General features: G+C 37.7%; 1 protein-coding gene across 1 annotated transcript in view; it reads left to right on the top strand.

The window, feature by feature from the left end:
* GPR158 (G protein-coupled receptor 158) overlaps nucleotides 1–25,232 on the top strand; it is a 475,038-nt gene that overhangs the window by 433,269 nt on the left and 16,537 nt on the right. The window contains exon 8 of the mRNA XM_035029491.1: nucleotides 6,080–6,318. Within this exon, the coding sequence (XP_034885382.1) occupies nucleotides 6,080–6,318 (239 nt within the window). The remainder of the gene's footprint in view (nucleotides 1–6,079; nucleotides 6,319–25,232) is intronic.

Below are 25,232 nucleotides of genomic sequence, written 5' to 3'. Positions count from 1 at the left end.
GGGTACTTACCCAAAAAAATACAGAAACAGTAATTCAGAAGGATACATGCACCCCTATATTGCAGCATTTTTTACAATAGCCAAATTATGGAAGCAACCCAAGTGTCCATCAATAGATGAATGGATACAGAAGCTGTACACACACACACACACACACACACACAATGGAATATTATTCAGCCATAAAAAGAATAAAATCTTACCATTTGCAATGACATGAGTGGAGCTAGAGAGTATAATGCTAAGCAAAATAAGTCAATCAGAGACACAAATACCATATGATTTCACTCATATGTAGAATTTAAGAAATAAAATAATCAGCAAAGGAAAAAAAGAGAGAGACAAACCAAGAAACAGACTCAACTCTAGAAAACAAACTGATGGAGAGGAGGAGAGTGGGAGGATGGGTGAAATAGGTGATGGGATTAAAGAGTACACCTGTCATGATGAGCACTGAGTAATGTATAGACTTGTTGAATCACTGTATTGTACACCTGAAACTAATATAACACTTCATGTTAACTATACTGGAATTTAAAAAAGAGAAAGGCGGGCCCTTTGAACTAGTCTTCCAGGGAGCTGCCAGAAAGGTCAAAATGAGCAACCACAATTTTTTAAGAATAAGGTCCATTGTGTTTGCCTAGTACTAGTTACCTGTCCTGAGAATGCAGGATGTTGTCTTCAAGTTCACCACTGAGCTGGGGAATGGGAACTAGGACACTGGGTAGAACAGTATGTTAAAATGTCACAAAACTCTTTTACTCAGATTCAGCTGTTTTTCTCTTAGTTAAGCATCCCCCTGGTTGCTATAAGCTTTTGATTCTTTTTCAGTTGATTCTAATAGTTTTTGCCACTTTATTCATTGCTTTTATGGATGGATGGACTTATGGGATTCTTTATTCCACTATTTTTGCGATACCATTTCCCAAAACCATTATATTTTAATTGCCTATTCATTTATGTTTACTAGATTATAATGAGCCTGAGAGCAGGTAGATACTGCATTTGCATTTCTAATAAGTTTACAGATGATGTTGATGATAATGGTTTGGGAACCACTGGCCTAGAGCAAGCAACATCTAAACTGAGCCATGAAAGAATAGGTAGGAATTAGCTAAATCAGGTGTTGGTATTGTTGTGGGGGGAGGAGCAGTGAGGAAAGCTGAGGGCACAGGTTCAGACAGAGGACACCTGCATATAGTCCACAGGGACCTGCAGGTCTGTAGGAAAGGGAGAGTGATGAGATGAGGCTGCCAGGGCAAGGGAGAACCAATATTCAAAGCCATTTAAAGGCCTTTTACCATACTAAGGAGCTAGGATTTGGGGGGAGAGCCACTGAAGGAATATAAACAGGGAGCAACATGATCAGAAGTGATCAAGTGGCTTCAATGTAGGGTGTGGATTGAAGGTGGGCAAGACCAGTAAGTAGACTAATTAGGAAGCTACTGTAAGAACAGGTTGATGACCAAGAGCTATATAGTGGCAGTGAAGATGGAGAAAAAGAAAGATTTGAAAGATATTGAAGATGCAGAAATTAAATTCGTGAACCCTCATTTCATGTCTGGAATGTAGGTGAGGGAGAAAAATTAAAGTTTATTCCTAGGTTCTTGCTTTGATCAGTTAAGTGGTACTAGTCACTGAGAGAGGTAATACAGGAGCAAAGAAGGCTGGAGGAGCAAGGAATGGAGAGAGGGATGATTTATACTGGGGACCTACTGATGTCCAGTAGGTCACTTAGTAGAGAGATTTTGAGCTCAGGAGAGAGATCTAAACTAAGACCCAGATTTGGGACTTGCCAGTCCATAGATCACTGAAACAAGGGAGTAGATGGAATTCCCTGGATACAATATGTGGAGCAAGAAATAGATCTAGATGGCTACACTTAGGACATCCTTCAGAAACACTACCACTTAAGGGGAAACCTGGGGAAGAGGAATCTGCATTAGAGACTACAAAGTTGCTGACAGAGGAACAGGAAGAAAATCAAGAGGATATGACAGAATGGAAGCCAAGTGCATTAGCCATGCTGAAAGGTGGAGATCAAGTAAAACTAGGCATAACAGTATCAATTAGATATTTGAAGAAAGTAATTGATAACCTAAGTACAAATCCTGACAGTGGAGTTTCACGAGTTCAAACCAGAAATGCATGGGAGGTGAAAAGTAGAGGTAGGTAATATAGTGACAGCCAATTCATGGGTTGCCCTTTTCATTGTTTCAACATGATTGCTATGAATTTATCTACTATTAATAATGAAAACTGAATATATTCTTTAAATATGCCTTTTTATATTAAATTCTGGGTATTTCTTGCAATCTTCTTGTATATATTACTGCTTTCCTTCAGAAATAGTGAGACCTTCTGAACAGATGGGTAACCTGAAGATATTTCTATGAAAAAAATAGTAGAAAAAGAAATCTAAGAAGTTTAATGATTGTATTTTTTCCTACAGCTGTATTTCATATAAATGCACATCTAATGATTTCCCTTTTAGAAGTTGGTTTCTAGGGAATGAACCATATAAACTAACAAGAGCTTATCTTTTAAAGATATGGCAGAATTTTCTCATTTTATTTTAAGGCAATGCTAGAAAAATGCATCTTATTCCATTATACCAAAACCAATATCCTGAAATGCTTAGATTGAAGTACAGAGTTGTGTTAGTGTGTTTCCCAGGATTCAAAAAACAGTTAAAATCAATAACAGGAGACTCGTGAGGGCTTTTGCTTTGGTTTTTCCTCTCTGGAAATGAGATTATGGGATCTGTGACAATCTTGAACTCTCAAACTATATAATAAATACCCAGAGGGTCACCTGGAGAACATGAAAATTTCTGATAATTTAGAATTGGGATTTATTGACTAAAAGATTACCAAACTAGGATCATACAGATTTCCTCTGCAAAATGCAACTTATATTTCCTGCTCTGTACTTTGTTATGTGATTTCCTTCAGCCAGACTATCTCCTTATATCTTCTTCACTTTCCTCCATTTCTCTTGGTATCCATCAAAGTCCAGATTAAATACCACCTATTCTATTACGTTACTAGACTTACTAGGTACATACAACATAGAATATATGCTGTTTTATATGGAAGTTATTTGCACACTTATTTCTAGTTAAATCATAAGCTTCTAGAGCTATATCTTATTCCCCCATGTTGCCTAGCATGATACCCAGCATATGATTGTCACTATATAAATATTCATTTATTATACTTATATGCCAGGTATTAAAATTGTGTCTAGAATTAAAAGAATTCTCTTTTTTTCTGCCTAGCCAAAAAATAGAAGACCATAAAAAGGGGCAAAATTTCCTCTTTTGAGTTCCTAGTCATTCAAAATTTAGAATTCATCCAGGTGTAAGCAGAAACAATTATGTGTACCTAGTGGCTGCAAGTTTCTCCTGCAGAAAATAAGATTGGGACAAGCAAAAACATTCATTTGTTTTAAAATTTCTCTTATTTCTAAGGGTTCTCTGAATATTTTTATCTGCTAATTACGATAGAAGGCTTCTTATAGGATTAGTCGTTGGTTCAATAAGTTGATAAGCTTGTTTAAAGCAGAAAGGCATTAAAGAAGTGTGTTAGAGGCTATAATTTAAAACATACATATAATCATTTACCAATATTTTTTATTTTTTATTTATTTATCTGAGACAGAGAGAATGAGAGAGACAGAGAGCACATGAGAGGGGGGAGGGTCAGAGGGAGAAGCAGGCTCCCTGCGGAGCAGGGAGCCCGATGTGGGACTCGATCCCGGGACTCCAGGACCATGACCTGAGCCGAAGGCAGTCGCTTAACCAACTGAGCCACCCAGGCGCCCTACCAATATTTTTTAAAGGTTTATTTATTTCAGAGGGAGGGAGAGAAAGAGAGAGATAGCATGAGGTGGGGAGGGGCAGAAGGAGAGGGAGATAAATCCTCAAGCAGACTCTGTGATGAGTCTCCATGGAGCCCCATGGACCCTGAGATCATAACATGAGCCAAAATCAGGAGTCAACGCTTAACCAATTGAGCCAACCAGGTGCCCCTCATTTACCAATATTTTTGAGAAAAGGCCCGTTCTTTGACTATGTACCTGGTATTTGGAGTGTACTCTTCTTTTTCTAACATAAATTACTGTAATGCATTATCTACTGTTCACAATGTTGGTTCTTAAATAAGAGTGTAATTCTAAAGATGCTTGAAGTAACCTGAGTATAGACTCTTTCTAGATTTTTATGTTTATTGACCACCCCAGGCTTATTTAATGACTCACCTACATGGAGTCTTTCCAAAGCATTCAAGATAGATTTTATACAAGTAAGTCTCCTTTTGTTTCACAGTCATGTGTAATTATTTTATTTATAATTTAGTTAAAATGTGTAAGATGATAACAATGGGCACAATTTGGGGACAACTACAACTGATTCTTAACAAGTAGCAATTCAGCTGGTTGGAGCAGAGGTGTTTGAGGCATACGAGACAGAGGTGCAAGTTAGCTGCTAGTGCTGGCATTTAGCATGACATGGACAGTACTACTGTGTTTTACATAGAATGGAGAATAACCATTACTCTGGTGAACTACTTAAATGGAGAGCAAAGAGATCTTCTACTATACTCCTATGTTATACTAATATCTTTCTGACATTGTTCCACAGAAAAGTTTAGGGGTACGTATTTTATTCAGAATTAAATATCTTCATCCTGTGTGTTAGCTGAAGGACAATGGAGTTAAAGGTAAGGGGAGGGGTGCCTGGGTGGCTCAGTCGTTAAGTGTCTGCCTTCGGCTCAGGTCATGATCCCGGGCTCCTGGGATCGAGTCCCGCATCGGGCTCCCTGCTCAGCCGGGAGCCTGCTTCTCCCTCTCCCACTCCCCTTGCTTGTGTCCCTCTCTCACTGTGTCTCTCTCTGTCAAATAAATAAATAAAATCTTTAAAAAAACAAAAACAAATACTCAGGTTTAAAAAAAAAGGTATAGGGGAAAGAAGGATAAATAAAATTTGCTAAAAAATAACTTTCTTTGCTCAATGTGTTGATTCAGGAAGAGCTACCAAAGGCCTATAGAGAGAGAAAAAATAGTATAATACCATCTAGGCTATTTCAAGTGTTTCATTTCTGGATTTATAATGATTTTTATGAAGAATTCGTAGGAATACTTCATAAAAAATTTTTGAAAGAATGAGACGGAGGAGGGAATAGAAAAGTTGGGAAAATAAATTTATTTTTGCCTTTTGGAAATTGATTATGGATAGTATCATGAGCCTCTCACTTTTGTGACATAAAATATCAGAATGAGAGTGGGGAGTTAAATCAGCTAAGAATATTCTGGAGATAAAATTATAGAAAAGGGTAGGAGGAAGGACCTCTGTAGTAAGGTTGGATTTTGTCTTCACACAATAACTAAGATGGAACAGTTCTTAGATATCACTTAATCTGGCTATTCATTCGAATTACACACACAGAAAAAAAATTTTTTAAATCAATTTCTTATAGGTCATCCCAATCCTCTTTCTTAATATGGAGATCTTAATTCAGTTACTCTAGTATTTAAATATCTCTCTCATTGTTTTCATATTTATTTCATTATTATTTTTGGTAATGTGATAATTACAAAGGGAGGACATTTAGAATAATTTTCAGAAAATACCTTTCTTATCATTTTACTGTAAAAAATAACTGGTTCAAGGAAGTTTTTGACTTAGTGTAATATTGTGAAATCCAACTACTCATTTTCAGGACTATTTTTGATCCCTCAGAAACCCTGTTTGAGCCAGCTTGCCTGTGGATCTTTTTTTTTTTTTTAAGATCTTAAGCACATTCCTTAAAATATTAAGACACACTCAAAAGAATTCCATCCTATACAAATCTATTGACTCACTGGCTAGATGTAGGATATTTGTTTTGCTATTGGAAGATAAAAACTAGAATGAAATTAAGTGAAAATGTAAGCAATACTGTTTCTGGGTTTTTTCCATGTTAAAATTCTGCTTAAGTAGGTTTTTGGTAGGTTTGAATTTCACCTAGAAAAGTAAAATATTATGGAGTTTTTCTGAGTGTTAAGTTTGCCTTCACATTTTGATGTTTTGCTTTTCCAGGGTTTTGAAGGTGTTTCTTTCACGAACAGCCCAGCGGATTCCATATATGACTGGTGGACGGGTCATGAGGATGCTTGCAGTAATACTTCTGGTAGTATTCTGGTTTCTTGTTGGCTGGACTTCATCTGTTTGCCAGAATTTGGAGAGGCAGATTTCACTTATTGGCCAAGGGCAAACATCTGATCACCTCATCTTCAATATGTGCCTCATTGAGCGCTGGGATTACATGACAGCAGTCGGTATGTCGTCACTTGGTTTGTGCGGATGGCTTGTCCTTTCTCCAGTGGCATTAAAACAGACTTCTTTAGAAGCCTTACCACACCCTTTCACAAAACTGAAAGGGATTTCACCTAATGTGGTTTGGGTAAAACAATGTTATGAGAAGGACAGTAATGACATATGGAATGCAGACTTTTTCTGAGTTTCCATTCTTTTTCAAAGGTATGTAGCTTTGTAGCTTTGTTGAGAAAATGTAATCGAGTAAATCAGGAAAGAGAAATGCAGCAAATAAGAGCAACTTCTTCATACAAAAAGACTTCTGTTTTGCATCTTATCAGTGTGTTCCCATTTGATTAACAATAGCTATTCTCTTGACTTATTTCTTTAGTTGGGAGAAAAAAAGGAAACATGCTGGTATTTTTTATATAGTTTTGGTCCTGCGATATTTCAGACTTGGGATCCAGGGCACTCTTGGTGTAGAGATTTTCCCTGCAAACTTTTTAACTAATCTATCATTCTTCTAAAGATAATTTATTAGGAATTCTCTGGAGGTCCAGTATTACACAAAAATGAAGCTATGCTCCTTGGGATTAGTTAGAGAGAGTTCTGTGACTGAGAAACTGGAAAACTTGGGGGAATCACATGACAACTTAGGCCAGAAGCACAGGTTTTTCTAATACCCTGGTTTTGTGAAAAATGAGGAAGAGAAATCAATAGGAATTTTTCTGTTGTTAACATTAGGCTATTTTAAGCCAGGCCTCTAAAGATACAAAAAATAATGAAAACAAATTTTTATTATTTTGTTGTCATTCCCTTCAGTTAACCACAGAACAAATCTTATTTTTTACTTGGCAGATGTCAAAAATAAACACGTGAGTCTAATTCCTATTTTCTGTCTCCCCCATATTTGGCAGTTGTTGGTTGAATATTCACATTTAGTATTTTGCTAGAAGTTAATAAAAGGTGTATTTAGTGTATAATTCAAATGTAATATTTTTCTGGGCGAGATATTTTAGGAATTTTATTGGTCTGATATCTGTAATAATAAAGCAAAGTGGGTATGTAAAAGGAATGATTATAATGATTATATGTAAAGCCAACCATCATTATTTTGATCAATATCAAAGAAGAATCAAAAATATCAGTAGATATAAATATCAGAAGATAAAACATAGAACTAATCTGATTCTGACTTTAGTGTAGATATGAAAAGTAAATAAATTGTATAGATACAAAATTTCTACTCAGTAGAAACCTCTAACATTATTTTACATTGTTCAATCCCAATTAACCAAACTAGGAAAAATCACTTTCCCGTATTACTGTGAAGAAAAGCCCACTATATTTATTTTCTGTTTTATAATACTCAAAATATATGATGAAGCATCATTGGGTAAGGAATAAACAAGCAGAAAGCATGGCCTATTTACCTAGCATTTTTTTTTATTTTGTACACCTTGGTTTTGAGATATATTTAAGGCCTTTTAAAAATTTCTTTTACACTCTGAAGGAAACCACATTCATGATCCTGATCTCTATGTAGAAATAAGTAGGAATGTATAGCTGACAGTAACCTGCAATTTATTTTATATAAACTTTCTTTATATATAAGTAAAAGTTTCATATAATAAACAAGACCCACTGAGTATCATTTCTCTAGTGCTGTGTTGAATACTTTGCAGGAGACATAAAATGTATAAAATTTTTGTTCCTCTCATCAAGGAGCTTACTACTGGTTTATATAAATGGGAATTGTTAAAAATTATTAAAAAACAAAATTATGTAGTAAAGACTCTTGGTACAATAGTAGTTCAATAAAGGAAGACAACACTTTGGACCAGAATCCAGGAATCCTTAAAGAGAAGTTCTCTGAGCCATGGGTAACACTTAGGTTATTGTAAAGTGGTACAGAGAACATTCTCTTTAATAGGAATAGTGGTGGAAGTGGATGGAAGTTATATGAAACGTGAAGGAAATGCCCAACTTTAAAAGAAGATTATGTTGGACTACATTGTGATTAATTCTGGATAGTTAAGTTTATTGAATCTTGAAAACCTGTTATAGGAATTTGGAGAACTAGGAATGTGATGTGATGAATCAGTAAGGTCCATCTAGTAGGATCAATCTAGATTGCCTTTAGGAGGTGTGTGTGTGTGTGTATGTGATGTGTATGTGTATCTTTACGGTATATATGTATATATATGTATGGTATATATATGTATATCTGTAGTATATATGTGTATGTGTGTATCTCTATCTATCTCTCTATATATATGCACTAAATTCATAGGTTTGGGAAGAAGAATCATTAGAATGGAGAAAGAGCGGTGGTTCTCAAAAGTGTGGTCTCGGAACCAGCGACAGCAGCAACACCTGGGAACCTGTGAGAAATGCACATTCTTGGGCCTATCTACAGACTTCCTTGGTCAGACACTGGGATAATGGGGCCCAGCAGTCTGTGTTTAACAAGCCCTCTAGGTAATTCTGATGCTATTCTAAAGTGTAGAACTACTGACTCAGAGGAAGTAAATCAGATGAACTTACTAGAACATACATCACTTAACTGTGCTCTGGGCACTCCATAATACTCTGTTTCCCTGATCAATCACTAGAACATTCTTCAAAATGATTATTTCAAGTCTTGTAGCATATCCCCTCTTGACACCTCCCAACTATCCATGTTCCTCTTTTCTCTTAAAAAAAGTAGCAGACATCAGTTGTCTTCCAATTCTTGTCTACATATCTACAAATCTTCCTATATCCCTACCCATTCTTATTCACACACCCCCCCCATTACCTAAACTCCTGTGCCACACTCATCCAACTTTAAACCCCTTATGTCCAGACCTGTCTCACTTTATATGACTGTCTTATCATCTGAAATGCCCCTACCTCCCAAATCTCTCACTGAAGAATTCTATTCTGACCACAACTTTCTCTCTTAGGTTATTTGTTTAAGTACCACATCTGCAATAGCTCTTTAGATTCATGGGCTATTTTTAATTGTACTTTACTGCCACTACATTCTGCTTTCCTCCAGAGAGACAGCTTACCAGGTAGCAGGTTTTTCCACTAGCAAAGATGAAACTATGAGAAAAGTAGGCATTTTTAATACAGTAATTCTGGATCATACCAGAAAAGGGGTGCACAGAGAGCAAGGAGGATCCTGAGCTCACCTTCCTGAGGAGCCTCAGGTAGGTAGTACAAGAGAGAATAGCTTGTGGTCCATAACTTGAGAGGGCTACAGGGAATGCAGTTCCTTGGACAATAAGCAGGTCTCAGTTAATGTAAGAAGAGAGAGAAGCTAAGAGGAGAGCTTGATTATTATGATGGGAAGATCTAGGTCATGGCTTTAGGAGTGAGATAAAATTAGCAAAACTTGAGAGGCAGGCATTAAACTAATAGTCCCACAGGTGTTAAATGATAACATTAGGGTCTCAGAAAATAAAAGACTAGTGATAAGTTGCAGAGACAAAGAGGTGAGAGGAAGTGAAATGGTGGTGGTGGTGGTTTTGTTATCTCCAGGCACTGTTTCCATCCTATAAACTCCTGGAACACCTTCATTTCAATAATACCCTTTTTCCTGCAGTGACACCTTTCTCTGAAGAAAAGTTGAGACACATGGTTTAAAAACAGGAACAAATATTTGAAATTAGGACTGTCTTAAAAAATCAGAGACATGTGGTTGCTGTGATTTTTTTTCACACTACCCTACAGCAATTCCATTTATTTATCTTTCGTGTATCTTTCATTTTTCTTTCTAGTGCATGTAGCACTAGATATTCTGTATTTAACCTCTCTTAATTTAATGTTTTCTAATGTGTGGTAGATGCTTCTTTTCAGTTCTCTTTATATATTTCTGTAAGTAGCATGTTTGCCCTCAGATTTTTTTATACTCAGACTTATTCAAGAATAAACTCTTGTATCTTCAGTCAGCCAAGAATAAACCTGTACCAAAAGCTAAATTATTCCATTTCCTAAATGGAAATGCTTCTACATAGGGGACAGGCTGCAGAGAAGCAATAGATAGGTTTTACCTTGAGGTGCAAAACTTTGTCAGGAAGCTCTGTACACTTACATTAGTGTCAGGAGTCAATTTAGAAAAGAAGAGAAAGTGATGGTTAATATATTTATAAACATGCATTCTGGATTAGCTTTACCTGTCGGAAAGGATCTATTTTTTAAAAATACAAATTGAAGAACCATTTGAAAGAGTGCAATACTAGTCTTCCCACTGAAGTAGAACTCTATTTAGAAATATGGGTCATAAATGTAAAAGATGGGTCTGTTCTGTTTTGCTTACTGCACAGGGCACCTCCAAAACTGCTCAGACAGCTGATTTGCCTGCCACAAGTGTTTCAGACAGGAAACAGGTTTAGAAACTGCTTGGAAAAATCTCCGAACTCCTATGAGACTCAGTTTCTTCTTTGAAGAAATATGTGAAAACAGAAAGGGGGAAAAGATGACTTTCAGAATCCCATTGTTATTTATATATATTTTAATTTTCAATTATCATGTTTGTCCTATATAAAAAATTGTGAGGTCAGCTTTAATGGAAAACGGATAAAGGTGTAAACACTGCGACCTTAAAAGACAGGTGAACATGGGGCAATGTTTTACAGGCCCAATAGTCTGGGGCTTTTTTAATGATTTTTTTTTTTAATCTGGTGGAAAATGAACTTCAAAATGTGAATGTTCCAGAGTATTTCTAGACTAGAGTTCCTATAAAGACTTAAGCTGCCATACCTCTTTGAAAATCATCTATAACTATAATAACTATAATAGTATAGTACTATAATACTGTAGTACTTATACTATTCATCATCACGTGGCTCAGCACTTTGAATTTTTCTGAGTATGTTTAAGTACATTATCTGCCGTTCATATTCTTATATCTGCTCACCCCTCCTTTCTCTCCCAATCTGGTAGCTCTAACACTTCTCAACAACATTACCTAGATTGTTCTCAGTATATCCCTGACAACTAACAAAGTATCTGTCAGCTCTTGATAAATATTTGCTGAAAGAATAAAGGATGAGCTCAGCTCCCTTTATCTTGTAGTATCTTCTATGGTCAGAATTAGACCAGTGTGAGGAAAAATGTTAAAGCTAAAATTCCAGGAGTTACACAGTTGTCCCCACATTCATTTTAATGTGAAGTGTATGTTCAGATTTTGGGAGGTATTTTTGAGCAAGTTATAGAAACTAAATTGGCAGTCCCTAGCCCTTTTATGAAATTCTACCTCTGACTTGTCCAACAGTCAGAATAAGAGATCAGTATAAATTTGGCATAGCAAATCAAAATTACAATTTTCAAAATATCACATAATGCATTTACAAATATTGAAGTAGAATGGAACTGATATGCTACGATAAAAAGTTTTATTTCACCATCCTTTTAGAGCTATGTAAAGGATAAGGGAGTTGTGACTGAGAAACATTCTTCTAAATTAATGGAGAAAGCAAATAAATATCCTAAAAATGTTGGTAGCAGGATTCTCAGATTTTTTTTCTAAATCTATTTACCCTATTTAGTATGTTGGTAGTCAGTTGTGCATGTTCAGGATTTTGCACAATATCAATAAAATTTTTCATGGCTAAAAAGTTAAAACTCTGTTACCCTAGGAGTTTCCTAATTTGTTGGTAAAAACTGACAAATGAGTAGAATTAACTCCTCATGCCTGAATTACCTTCATAATGTCACCCCTAGCATAAGGAAGACCACCTGGATTCAGCGCTTGCAGGCAGGGTCCTCCAATATGAGGCGTCCAAGTTTGGAATGCATAAATTTAATAGAGGGGGTGATACAATGGAGTTCATTCTTTAGTTGGTTAGCAGTCAGTTTCTGACTACACATTCAAAACATAGACTGATGATAGTGAAACGTACCAGTGACCAAGATAAGTTAGAATAAGTGAGCAGATTCTTACCTTACCTACAAGAAACAAGGCGGCAAAAGTGTGACTAATAGATGGTAATGTCAAGGACATGGGGAACTTCCATTCCACGGCTAAATCTCTGCATCAGACTAGTTCAGATCTAGGCAAGCACAGAAATGTTTCCTTGGTTACTTCTAGAAGTTAGGTGATGATAATTTAATGTGATTTAAAAGGGACATAATTGAGAATAAAGCTATTTTGCTGCCTTCCTTAACTGAGTACAAGAATATATACAAAAAGTTCTATCCAGGTTTCTATTTATCTCCTCTTATTCTCTGTATCTTTCTTTATCACTGTTATGGCCTAACTCTTCTCAACCACATTTATATGATTTAATAAATATTCCCTGACAAGGATTCTTTTATAAATTAAGATCTTTGCCCATGTCTTCATAGTTGTGAAAAGTCCAGTGCATGAAGTATCTTGTAGTTTTGGGAACTTCTTAGAGCTTGACATTCCTTGCTATGTATTTTATTCACCAACTTTTAAAGAAAGACATAGAGAAAAATCCAGCAATAATCAAACAGGTATGATAAACTTGGGTTCACATTCCATTTGGGAATTTCTAAATATTTGGTTAAGGTAATCCCAATATTGATTCCCCCCACTATTCAGAAGTTCTAATTCATTTCCATGAATTTCACATGGAATGTGTTCACTGCAGAAAACATAATCTTTGCTTTCCTCTTCATTGACATGCTCTTCTTCTTTGTTCTCTTCCTTCCTGGTATAGTATTTTAAACCCACAAGACAGTATGTTCAGTAATTTAATTAGTCATATGTCACTATTTAGAAGGAACCAAGACTACAGTAACTGTCTTACTGAGTTATATAGGAAAATTCTAAAATAGCAATTATTTCTAAGGATTTAAATACTTAATTACCCTAGAAGATTAGGCTATCTTATGACAGGTGAAATGTGATATAAGCACCATTTAATGAGTGTGAGGGAAAATAGATTAGACTTCCTCTTCATCTGACTTAGATTAATGTTCATGATGTAGCTTCATGTACATACATCTTCTTTTATTCTGTTGTACTGTATGTCTTAATCCACGCTGCATCACTTGTTACCACTTTAAAAAAGTATTTTTAATTTTTTTCTTTAAGATTTTATTTATTTGACAGGAGAGAGAAAGTACAAGCAAGGGTAGCGGCAGACAGAGGTAGAGGGAGAAGCAGGCTCTCCCCACTCAGCAGGGAGACCGATGTGGGGCTTGATCCCGGGACCCTGGGATCATGACCTGAGCCAAAGGCAGCTTAACAGTCTGAGCCACCCAGGCGCCCCAGTATTTTTAATTTCAAAGGATAAAAGCCTTACCACATAGATGGTTTATTTGCCTTCATTTGGGCTACATTGCTAGAAACTCGCATATACTTTTGAAAGGTCTTGCTTGAGTGTTTTTAGAAAGAGTGAAGTGAGGGTTATTTTCTTATTTATTTATATACCTCTTCTGAAAAATATTTTGCATCTTTGAGGAGTATTTATTTATATGATGCTACAGAGCTGAACGGACAAATTATTTTGTATCTTAATTTTATCCTTACAGTGCCACTTTTCTTTTTGGAAGTTAAAGAAATTTTATGATAGGGCTGGGGATTATTTTGGGACAGCTCCTGAAGGACATGGAGCAAGAGTAACTAAGATATCTGTGGCCATCACAGTTTCTTCTACGGAGTTTCAGCTCCCCGGTGGAACCCGGGAATTTTAAAGGGGGGCAGCAACATTAGGAAGAAAAAAAAGCCATCTTTTGTTGCTTGAAGAGAAATAGCCTATAGATTAACTCATTTGTCAAGAAGATTTTGGCAGATCTTTTCCTTGTATTAAAAGGACTGTCCATAGTTTAAACAACAAGCTGTTAGTCCTTATGGACTGCAAGTTTCAGTGTGTTTTTACAGCTCCACATTCCGACTCCTGTAGTAATCCTAGAGAGCCTGGTGCTACCACTTCCTCTGAGATTAGATTACATAAGAGTAGAAAAGTGTGTGGGTTTTCAGTTTCTACTCCCTGAAACCCATTCCCCAAAGTAGTCAAAACTCTGGGATAAATTAAATAAGAAAGAGGCCACTTGGCCAAGAAAAAGGCAGATTTGTAATGACCATGTGAATCCCCCACTCTGTGGTCAAGCAATGTCCTGAGCCAAGCCTAACTCAGCAAAATTGTCTCAAAGATTTTATAAGCTAGAAATTGAATGAGGAAGTTAATTTTTTTAACTTCCAAAAGAGAAAATGACACTATAAGTATAAAATTAAGGTATAAAATAAATTATTTTATTTTATAATAATTTAAAGCACCTTTAAGGTCATACAAAGAACTCCATCTCAAAGAAGTAAAATAATTTTCCCCAAAGGTAGAATATAAACAAACAGAAATATAACTCCCCCATAATCATCCTAAAACCACTCAAGCTAGTCCTTCAAAGAGTATGTGTAAATCTAGAGAGTAGCCCAAGCAAAGGCAAATAATTGTCAATGCTTTCAGTCTTTAAAAAAGATGGACAATTTTAAATGTATTTTTTAAATGGTAACAAATAATCCCAATTCCAGCTCCCTCCTCAAACAATACACACACAAATGATGGGGAGAAGGAAACAGAAGGATGTTACTAGAAGACAGACCTTGCTGCCCTGACACTGACCCTGTGCCCTGAGGGGTCCCCAATCTTATTCTGTCTTTGTGAGCTCTTCTTACATTCATGATCTTGAATGTGTGTCCATAAGCTGTGAGGTATCTGAATTTCACTAAATTCCTGTCACCTCATATCAAACTTTAAAAATCTTAAGTGTCCATGCCAGAGACAAGGGGAGAAAATATACCTACTCTAACTTTCCCTCTCAAGACACAGTGGAGATTATGAAAAACTTGATCCAAGTTCTAGAAATGTGTGAAAAGAAGCACTAAAAAAAAGCCAACCTGCAAATGTGTGACTGTTCATGGCAGTTCTTGCCTCAGAGAGCTCCCTGGCAGTGCGCGGGGAAGGGAATAGAATCATCAAGTCACTATATGCCCTACACAGTTCGGATGATTAACAACAGTATTCCTTGGTATTTCTACACAGGATCTCCGACACAAGCTTGAAATTGGGGCATTCAGAATTTTGTCCCAGCCTACAATAAAGCCTTTGTGCATGTAGATAATGTACAAAATGCATTTAGCACAGTGCCTGACACATTCAGCAGATGTTAGCTACAAAGTTAGATTGAGGGGACAAAAAGTCATTCCAAATGGAATTACTAGCTATTTATGATTAGCATATTAATTGTTTAAAATACAAACAATTACTGCTTGGAAAAATACTTGTTTTCTTCACTAGGGTTAAAACAGTATTTCCCTGGGTTTTGTCTATGCCTGTTAGTAATAGAGCAAAAGAAACCCTCAGGCCAAGGACGTAATTTTGAGAACACTGAACTAAGGAGGGAACTAAGGAGCCTTGTGTTCCAGGCTCTGCTCTGCTGTGAACACTGTGAGGGCAACAAGGGTACAAGGTTCTCCACAGGCATATTCTGTAGCCCAACACTGTCCATTCCTTGGCTCACTGCTTCCAGAGAGCTGAGGAGGGAACAGACAGACATTCCTGCCTCACTGTCCTGCCTGTAAAACCCACTGCAACATCCCCCTTCTCCATCACTCTCTGTCCTAACGCTGAATAAATTGACCTCAGGCAAACAGAGTAACAGCAATTCACCAACCACCCCTTCCTTGACAGCCATATACACACTCAAAAAAGTACCCCAGACTACATGGTCTAATAAAGTCACTTCTAGCTTCAAAATTCTATCAAATGTATCATTCTCATTTTTTTAAGCATTATAACTCTCATAACTGTACTAATTTTTTTTTAAAAAAAGATTTTTATTTATTTGAGAGAGAGACAGAGAGAGAGAGCACATGAGAGGGGGGAGGGTCAGAGGGAGAAGCAGACTCCCCTCTGAGCAGGGAGCCCGATGTGGGACTCGATCCAGGGACTCCAGGATCATGACCTGAGCCGAAGGCAGTTGCTTAACCAACTGAGCCACCCAGGCGCCCTGTACTAATTTTAACCAAAGAAAAGGCAACTAAGCCTCCAGAATATCAAGGCTCCTATATGCCAGTTGAACCCAGAACACTGGAACTTGAGCGACTCTCAAGCATTATTGAAGTTGTTTGATTTAATACTTCATGATCACTTCTGTGCCACCTACCATGTTATTAGCATAAAAACAGTAAACAGAGATAGAAGTTGAAGGAGAGAAAAATGTTAAAAGAAATGCTTGAACATTAAAATAAATGAAAGCTAAATGCTTCATTTGTATATTTATTTGTGCCACATAAAAATATTTTTAAAGGGGCTAAGGAAGTGTAAAATGTTATTAAGAAAAAATGCCTTTGCAACATGGCAAAGCAGGGGACCACCACTAGAAAGACATTTGTACTTTGAAGCTGTTTTTTTCTCAGCCCTTGTGGGTGTTCTAAGATCACAGAGCTGAGGCATCTTCAGTGTCCAAGAGCTGATGCAAATTCTCACTTCTTTGCTTGACCCAGCCCTTTGGAAGGATTAACGTGAAATCACTTTCATTATGGTCTATTAATTTTTAAAAGGCTATGATAGTTAACTTTCAAACTGTTATCCCTTATAGATTAAAAGTAAAATACCTCAGTTTTCTGAAAGCCCTATTTGGATCTTTAAATATAAATGCAATTCCCTTTTTAACTATACTCAATGCCTCCCATCAAAATCATTTAACAGCAGAAATTATTTTCTAAAGCAGAAGCATATTTCAACTCCCACGTAATAACACTGCAAAATTTGGTAACATCTGCATATTTTCTTTCCTAATTGCGATGTTAGTTTGAAGTTAATTATATGAAACTGATTTTTTCCCAAGCACAACTTTCATATGTCACATTTAGTTTAATTGGTACTTTGAATAATAAATTGTTTTTCAGCTAGAGCATATTGTTTGATATTGCTAATGAAATGATTTTAATGTTAAGCTTAGCTATTAGGAGGAATCTCATTTTATCTCTTATTTTTTAATATAATTCTACATTGTAGCACCCTAATTAACCTAGCCATTTTCCCTTTTTTTTTTTTTTTTCAATCTTTAGGATAACATTATATAAAAACACTACAATAAGCGGCAGGGAATAGTTTCTTTAAAAGAAGATAGTGTCAGTTACATGTGAATCCTTCAACTTCAGCATATATTTGTGCTGGTGTTGTTTAATAATACTTTTGCATTCACTATTCTTAAGTGCCAGACACATCACTATACCCTTGGTGGCCCATCAGTAAACAGCAGTTGCCACTATTAATTATAATGCCAGTATAACCTTTAGATCATGTATAGGCCTGCAGTGTTAGATGGAGTGGCAAAGTAACAGAGAGTCTACATCTCTAATAACCTGAAACTGGTATCATTTATATTCTTTCAATTCAACAAATATTTATTGAATTTTATCTATGTATGCTCAGTACTGTTGCTACCTAAGTAGGCAAAGGCAGAAAAAATAATTGAAAGACTCAATTCCCTGTTGAATCATTATATTGTACGCCTGAAATTAATATAACACTGAATGTTAATTATACTTGAATAAAAAAGTAAGTAAATAAATAAGACTCGCTCTTTGCTGCGAAGGTCGTAACTAGTTGGGGCTAAGGAACGGAGTGATTAGTAAGACTCCACAAACAATTTTCTCTCATTTCTATATTGTGTAGCATTATTCTCTGCATTGTGTAAGAGATTAGATAAGAGATTAGAGGAAGGAAAATTCAGTGCAAGGTAAAATCAATTCAGGTGGCTTTGTGATGGAAATGGGACCTAAGTTAAACAATGAAAAACTGGATGGGATTTGGAAATGTGGGTGAGAGGATATTTCTTGTGTGAGCAATAGCATGAACAAACACTCAGAAGCAAGAAGAATCTTTGAAGTGTTCAGAGGATGAGTCTGCCTAGGTCAGCTTAGAGTTCATGCTGGGGAGCATTGGAAGATCATACTGGACACATAACATGAAGTCATAGGGGGCAAGGAGTGCCAGGACCAAGCATTTGTAAAAGAATAGTAAGCCACTGAAGATTTCTGAGTGAAAATGGATGCAGTAACTCACAAAAGCCTGGCCTGAGGGTCAGCAACTAGGTAAGTCAGGGGCCAAGAAAAATATACAAGCACAAAAGAATAAAGCCAAGCAAAGTGGGCAGCTAACATGAAACCTGGGTGGCAAGAAAGTCTTAAAAATGAGGACATGTCTGCCCAGGCAGGAATCCCTTATACTCTTCCTTTTGGGGGCAGGAATTATTTCCCGGGTCCTAAGTGGGTATGAGTGAATCCTATAATGGAAATGTGAATCACCTAACCCAAATGGAGTACCGGGGATTTGGACAAATCCTGATGTAATCAAAGTGGAGTTTCAGTAAATGAAGAATGAACGAACCCAAGGTAAAGCCAGGTTTAGATGGAGCAGTTGAAAAATAATTGTAACAAATAAGGAATGACATGATATGTGCTTAAAGGGTAGTCACTGTGGGCGTTGAGAGGAATGATATGTATAAAAAACAGCTCAGAGTAGAAATGTATCAGTGGATATAGGGGCGGAGCAAGATGGCGGAGGAGTAGGAGACCTGGATTTCGTTTCCTCTCAGGAATTCAGCTGGATAGAGATCAAACCATTCTGAACACCTACAAACTCAACAGGAGATTGAAGAAAAGAAGAGCAACAACTCTCTCATCAGAAAAGCGACCACTTTCTGGAAGGTAGGACGTGCGGAGAAGTGAATCCGCGGCGATATTCCGGAGGATAGACGGCGGGGGAGGGGCCTCCGTCGGCCGCTTCTGGCAAGTGATAGAGCCGCGGAGCACAAAATCGGAACTTTTAGAAGTTGGCTCCGCTATGGGACGTCGTTCTGGTGGCTAAGCGGGGGGGGGGGGGGGGGGGGGGGGTGGAACCCTCGTGGGACAGTGAGGTCTCAGGACCCTCTGGGTCACAGAAAGACCGGGGGTGCCTGAGGGCGGCAGAGCTCCCAGGTAACGGAGCAGGGAAGCCGGCTGTAGAGGCGGAGCCCAGGCGCGGGCTCTCAGCTCGGGGTGGCCATAAACCGGGATCCGCGGCACAGTCGGGCCCCTGCTCCTCCAGCAGGGACCCAACAAGCGGCAGATCCGGGGAGACTCACCTTCCTCCCCCGGGAGGAGCCGCGCGGGAGTGCACCGCAGGGATCTGCTGGGTTTGGAGACTCCACCCGGGGTCGGGTGCCAGAGATAGAAACGCGCGGTCACAGGCCGGGTGAGCACGGAGTGCGGCCGGAGAGCGGGGAGACGGGAGTGACTGGCGGCTTTTCTCTGGGGGCTCACTGAGGAGCGGGCCCGAGTTCTCAGCTCCTCCGGGGCAGAGATTGGGAGGCCGCCATTTTCACTCTCCGCCTCCAAAGCTGTACGGAAAGCTCGCAGGGAACAAAAGCCCCGGAGAGCAAACCCAAGCAGATTACTTAGCCGGGAGGGGGCAAGGGCGGGGCAATTCCGACTCCGGCAGAGACATTTGGAAACCACGGCAACAGGCCCCTCCCCAGAAGATCAGCGAGAACAGCCAGCCAAGACCAAGTTTACCGATCAATGAGAACGGCAGACCTCCAGCGCTAGGGGAATACTGCACATACAATTCACGGCTTTTTTACCATGATTCTTTAGTCTTTTAAAGTTAATTTTTTTTAACTGTCCTTTTGGCTTTTTCTTTCTTTTTGAATTTTTCTTTTTCCCTTTTTCAACCAACATCTTATCAATCCTTTTAAAAAAAAAACATTTTTATTTTTCATTTTTAGAGTCATATTCTATCCCTTCATAGTTACCCATATTTTTGGCTTATATATATAAGTTGTTCTCTCTTTAAAATTTTGAGATAGTTTCTTCTAACAGATTAAAATATACCCTAAATCTCTACTATATGGTGTTTTCTATTCCCCTGCCTGATCACATCCTCTCCCTTTTTTTTTCTTTTTCTTTTTTCTTTTTTTAAATCCTCCTCTTTCTTTTTTCAAACAACTTCTTATCAATTCCTTTTATAAAATTTTTTATAATTTCCATTTTTACAGTCATATTCCATCCCTTCATCATATCAACCCTTATTTTTGTACATATATAAGTTTCTCTTTCTTTAAAATTTTGGGAGGCACTTTCTTCTAAAAGACCAAAATACACCCCAAATCCAGTGTGTGGCACTGATCTATATACCATATAGATCATATTTGATCACATTCTGGTTTTTCTTTTGTTGTTGTTGTTTTGTTTTGTTTGTTTTTGTTTTTATCTTTATCTTTTTCTTTTTCTTTTTTCTCTCTTTTCCTTTCTTATCCCACTGCTTCAGGTCTTTTCTGATTTGTTTAAAGTATATTTTCTGGGGACGTGGTTACTCTGCTAGCATTTTGTTCTCTCATTAATCTATTCTCCTCTGCACAAAATGACGAGACGGAAAAAATCAACTCAACAAAAAGAACAAGAGGTAGTACCGACTGCCAGGGACCTACTCAATACGGACATTAGTACGATGTCAGATCTAGAGTTCAGAATCATCACTTTAAAGATACTAGCTGGGCTTGAAAAAAATATGGAAGTTATTACAGAAACCCTTTCTGGAGAAGTAAAAGAGCTAAAATCCAACCAAGTAGAAATCAAAAAGGCTATTAATGAGGTGCAATCAAAAATGGGGGCGCTAAGTGCTAGAATAAATGAGGCAGAAGAGAGAATCAGTAATACAGAAGATGAAATGATGGAAAATAAAGAAGCTGAGAAAAAGAGAGATAAACAACTACTGGATCACGAGGGCAGAATTCGAGAGATAAGCAATACCATAAGACAAAACAACATTAGAATAATTGGGATCCCAGAAGAAGAAAAGAGACAGAGGGCCAGAAGGTATAATGGAGCAAATTATAGCAGAGAACTTCCCTAATTTGGGGAAAGAAACAGGCATGAAAATCCAGGAAGCACAGAGAACCCCTCTCAAAATCAATAAAAATACGTCAACTCCCCGACATCTAATAGTAAAACTTACGAGTCTCATAGACAAAGAGAAAATCCTGAAAGCAGCTCGGGAGAAGAGATATGTCACCTACAAGGGTAGAAACATTAGATTGGCAACAGACCTATCCACAGAGACCTGGCAGGCCAGAAAGGACTGGCAGGATATATTCAGAGCACTAAATGAGAAAAATATGCAGCCAAGAATACTCTATCCAGCTAGGCTGTCATTGAAAATTGAAGGAGAGATAAAAAGCTTCCAGGACAAACAAAAACTAAAGGAATTTGCAAACACAAAACCAGCCCTACAGGAAATCTTGAAAGGGGTCCTCTAAGCAAAGAGAGAGCCTAAAAGCAACATAGACCAGAAAGGAACACAGACAATATACGGTAACAGTCACCTTACAGGCAATACAATGGCACTAAATTCCTATCTTTCAATAGTTACCCTGAATGTAAATGGGCTAAATGCCCCAATCAAAAGACACAGGCTAACAGACTGGATTAAAAAACAAGACCCATCGATATGCTGTCTGCAAGAGACTCATTTTAGAACCAAAGACACCCCCAGATTGAAAGTGAGGGGGTGGAAAACCATTTACCATGCTAATGGACACCAAAAGAAAGCTGGGGTGGCAATCCTTATATCAGACAAATTAGATTTTAAACCAAAGACTGTAATAAGAGATGAGGAAGGACACTATATCATACTTAAAGGGTCTATCCAACAAGAAGATTTAACAATTGTAAATATCTATGCCCCTAACATGGGAGCAGCCAATTATATAAGGCAATTAATAACAAAAGCAAAGAAACACATCGACAACAATACAATAATAGTGAGGGACTTTAACATCCCCCTCAATGAAATGGACAGATCGTCTAAGCAAAAGATCAACAAGGAAATAAAGACTTTAAATGACACACTGGACCAAATGGACTTCACAGACATGTTCAGAACATTCCACCCCAAAGCAACAGAATACACATTCTTCTCTAGTGCCCATGGAACATTCTCCAGAATAGATCACATCCTAGGTCATAAATCAGGTCTCAACCGGTACCAAAAGATTGGGATCATTCCCTGCCTATTTTCAGACCACAATGCTTTGAAACTAGAACTCAATCACAAGAGGAAAGTCGGAAAGAACTCAAATACATGGAGGCTAAAGAGCATCCTACTGAAGAATGAATGGGTCAACCAGGAAATTAAAGAAGAATTAAAAAAATACATGGAAACCAATGAAAATGAAAACACAACTATTCAAAATCTTTGGGATGCAGCAAAGGCAGTCCTAAGAGGAAAGTATATAGCAATACAAGCCTTTCTCAAGAAACAAGAAAGGTCTCAAGTACACAACCTAACCCTACACCTAAAGGAGCTGGAGAAAGAACAGCAAAGAAAGCCTAAACCCAGCAGGAGAAGAGAAATAATAAAGATCAGAGCAGAAATCAATGAAATAGAAACTAAAAGAACAGTAGAACAGATCAACGAAACTAGGAGCTGGTTCTTTGAAAGAATTAACAAGATTGATAAACCCCTGGCGAAACTTATCAAAAAGAGAAGAGAAATGACCCAAATCAACAAAATCATGAATGAAAGAGGCGAGATCACAACCAACACCAAAGAAATACAAACAATTATAAGAACATATTATGAGCAACTCTATGCCAGCAAATTAGATAACCTGGAAGAGATGGATGCATTCCTAGAGATGTATCAACTACCAAAACTGAACCAGGAAGAAATAGAAAACCTGAACAGACCTATAACCACTAAGGAAATTGAAGCAGTCATCAAAAATCTCCCAAAAAACAAAAGCCCAGGGCCAGATGGCTTCCCAGGGGAATTCTACCAAACATTTCAAGAAGAATTAATACCTATTCTTCTGAAACTGTTCCAAAACATAGAAACGGAAGGAAAACTTCCAAACTCATTTTATGAGGCCAGCATTACCTTGATCCCAAAACCAGACAAAGACCCCATCAAAAAGGAGAATTACAGACCAATATCCCTGATGAACATGGATGCAAAAATTCTCACCAAAATACTAGCCAATAGGATCCAACAGTACATTAAAAGGATTATTCACCATGACCAAGTGGGATTTATCCCTGGGCTGCAAGGTTGGTTCAACATCCGCAAATCAATCAATGTGATACAATACATTAACAAAAGAAAGAACAAGAATCATATGATCCTCTCAATAGATGCAGAAAAAGCTTTTGACAAAGTACAGCATCCTTTCTTGATCAAAACCCTTCAGAGTATAGGGATAGAGGGTACATACCTCAATATCATAAAAGCCATCTATGAAAAACCTACAGCAAATATCATTCTCAATGGGGAAAAACTGAGAGCTTTCCCCCTAAGGTCAGGAACGCAGCAGGGATGTCCACTATCACCACTGCTATTCAACATAGTATTGGAAGTCCTAGCCACAGCAATCAGACAACAAAAAGAAATCAAAGGCATCCAAATCGGCAAAGAAGAAGTCAAACTCTCACTCTTTGCAGATGATATGATACTTTATGTGGAAAACCCAAAAGACTCCACCCCAAAACTGCTAGAACTCATACAAGAATTCAGTAAAGTGTCAGGATATAAAATCAATGCACAGAAGTCAGTGGCATTCCTATACACCAACAACAAGACAGAAGAAAGAGAAATTAAGGAGTCGATCCCATTTACAATTGCACCCAAAACCATAAGATACCTAGGAATAAATCTAACCAAAGAGGCAAAGGATCTGTACTCAGAAAACTATAAAATACTCATGAAAGAAATTGAGGAAGACACAAAGAAATGGAAAAACGTTCCATGCTCATGGATTGGAAGAACAAATATTGTGAAGATGTCAATGCTACCTAGAGCAATCTACACATTCAATGCAATCCCCATCAAAATACCATCCACTTTTTTCAAAGAAATGGAACAAATAATCCTAAAATTTGTATGGAACCAGAAAAGACCCCGCATAGCCAGAGGAATATTGAAAAAGAAAAGCAAAGCCGGCGGCATCACAATTCCGGACTTCCAGCTCTATTACAAAGCTGTCATCATCAAGATGGCATGGTACTGGCACAAAAACAGACACATAGATCAATGGAACAGAATAGAGAGCCCAGAAATGGACCCTCAACTCTATGGTCAACTCATCTTTGACAAAGCAGGAAAGAATGTCCAATGGAACAAAGACAGTCTCTTCAACAAATGGTGTTGGGAAAATTGGATAGCCACATGCAGAACAATGAAACTGGACCATTTCCTTACACTACACACAAAAATAGACTCCAAATGGTTGAAAGACCTCAATGTGAGACAGGAGTCCATCCAAATCCTAAAGGAGAACACAGGCAGCAACCTCTTTGACCTCAGCCGAAGCAACTTCTTCCTAGAAACATCGCCAAAGGCAAGGGAAGCAAGGGCAAAAATGAACTATTGGGACTTCATCAAGATAAAAAGCTTTTGCAAAGCAAAGGAAACAGTCAACAAAACCAAAAGACAACCGACAGAATGGGAGAAGATATTTGCAAATGACATATCAGATAAAGGGCTAGTATCCAAAATCTATAAAGAACTCATCAATCTCAACACCCAAAGAACAAAGAATCCAATTAAGAAATGGGCAGAAGACATGAACAGACATTTTTCCAAAGAAGACATCCAAACGGCCAACAGACACATGAAAAAGTGTTCAATATCGCTCAGCATCAGGGAAATCCAAATCAAAACCTCAGTGAGATACCACCTCACACCAGTCAGAATGGCTAAAATTAACAAGTCAGGAAGCGACAGATGTTGGCGGGGATGCGGAGAAAGGGGAACCCTCCTCCACTGTTGGTGGGAATGCAAGCTGGTGCAGCCACTCTGGAAAACAGTATGGAGGTTCCTCAAAAAGTTGAAAATAGAGCTACCATACGATCCAGCAATTGCACTACTGGGTATTTACCCCAAAGATACAAATGTAGTGATCCGAAGGGGTACATGCACCCCAATGTTTATAGCAG

The sequence above is a fragment of the Mirounga leonina genome, unplaced genomic scaffold (genome assembly GCF_011800145.1).
Source record: "Mirounga leonina isolate KUSES-001 unplaced genomic scaffold, KU_Mleo_1.0 Mir_242, whole genome shotgun sequence".
Classification (NCBI taxonomy): Eukaryota; Metazoa; Chordata; class Mammalia; order Carnivora; family Phocidae; genus Mirounga; species Mirounga leonina.
Note: the sequence above shows the minus strand (reverse complement) of the source record. Positions and strands in the feature narration are given on the sequence as shown.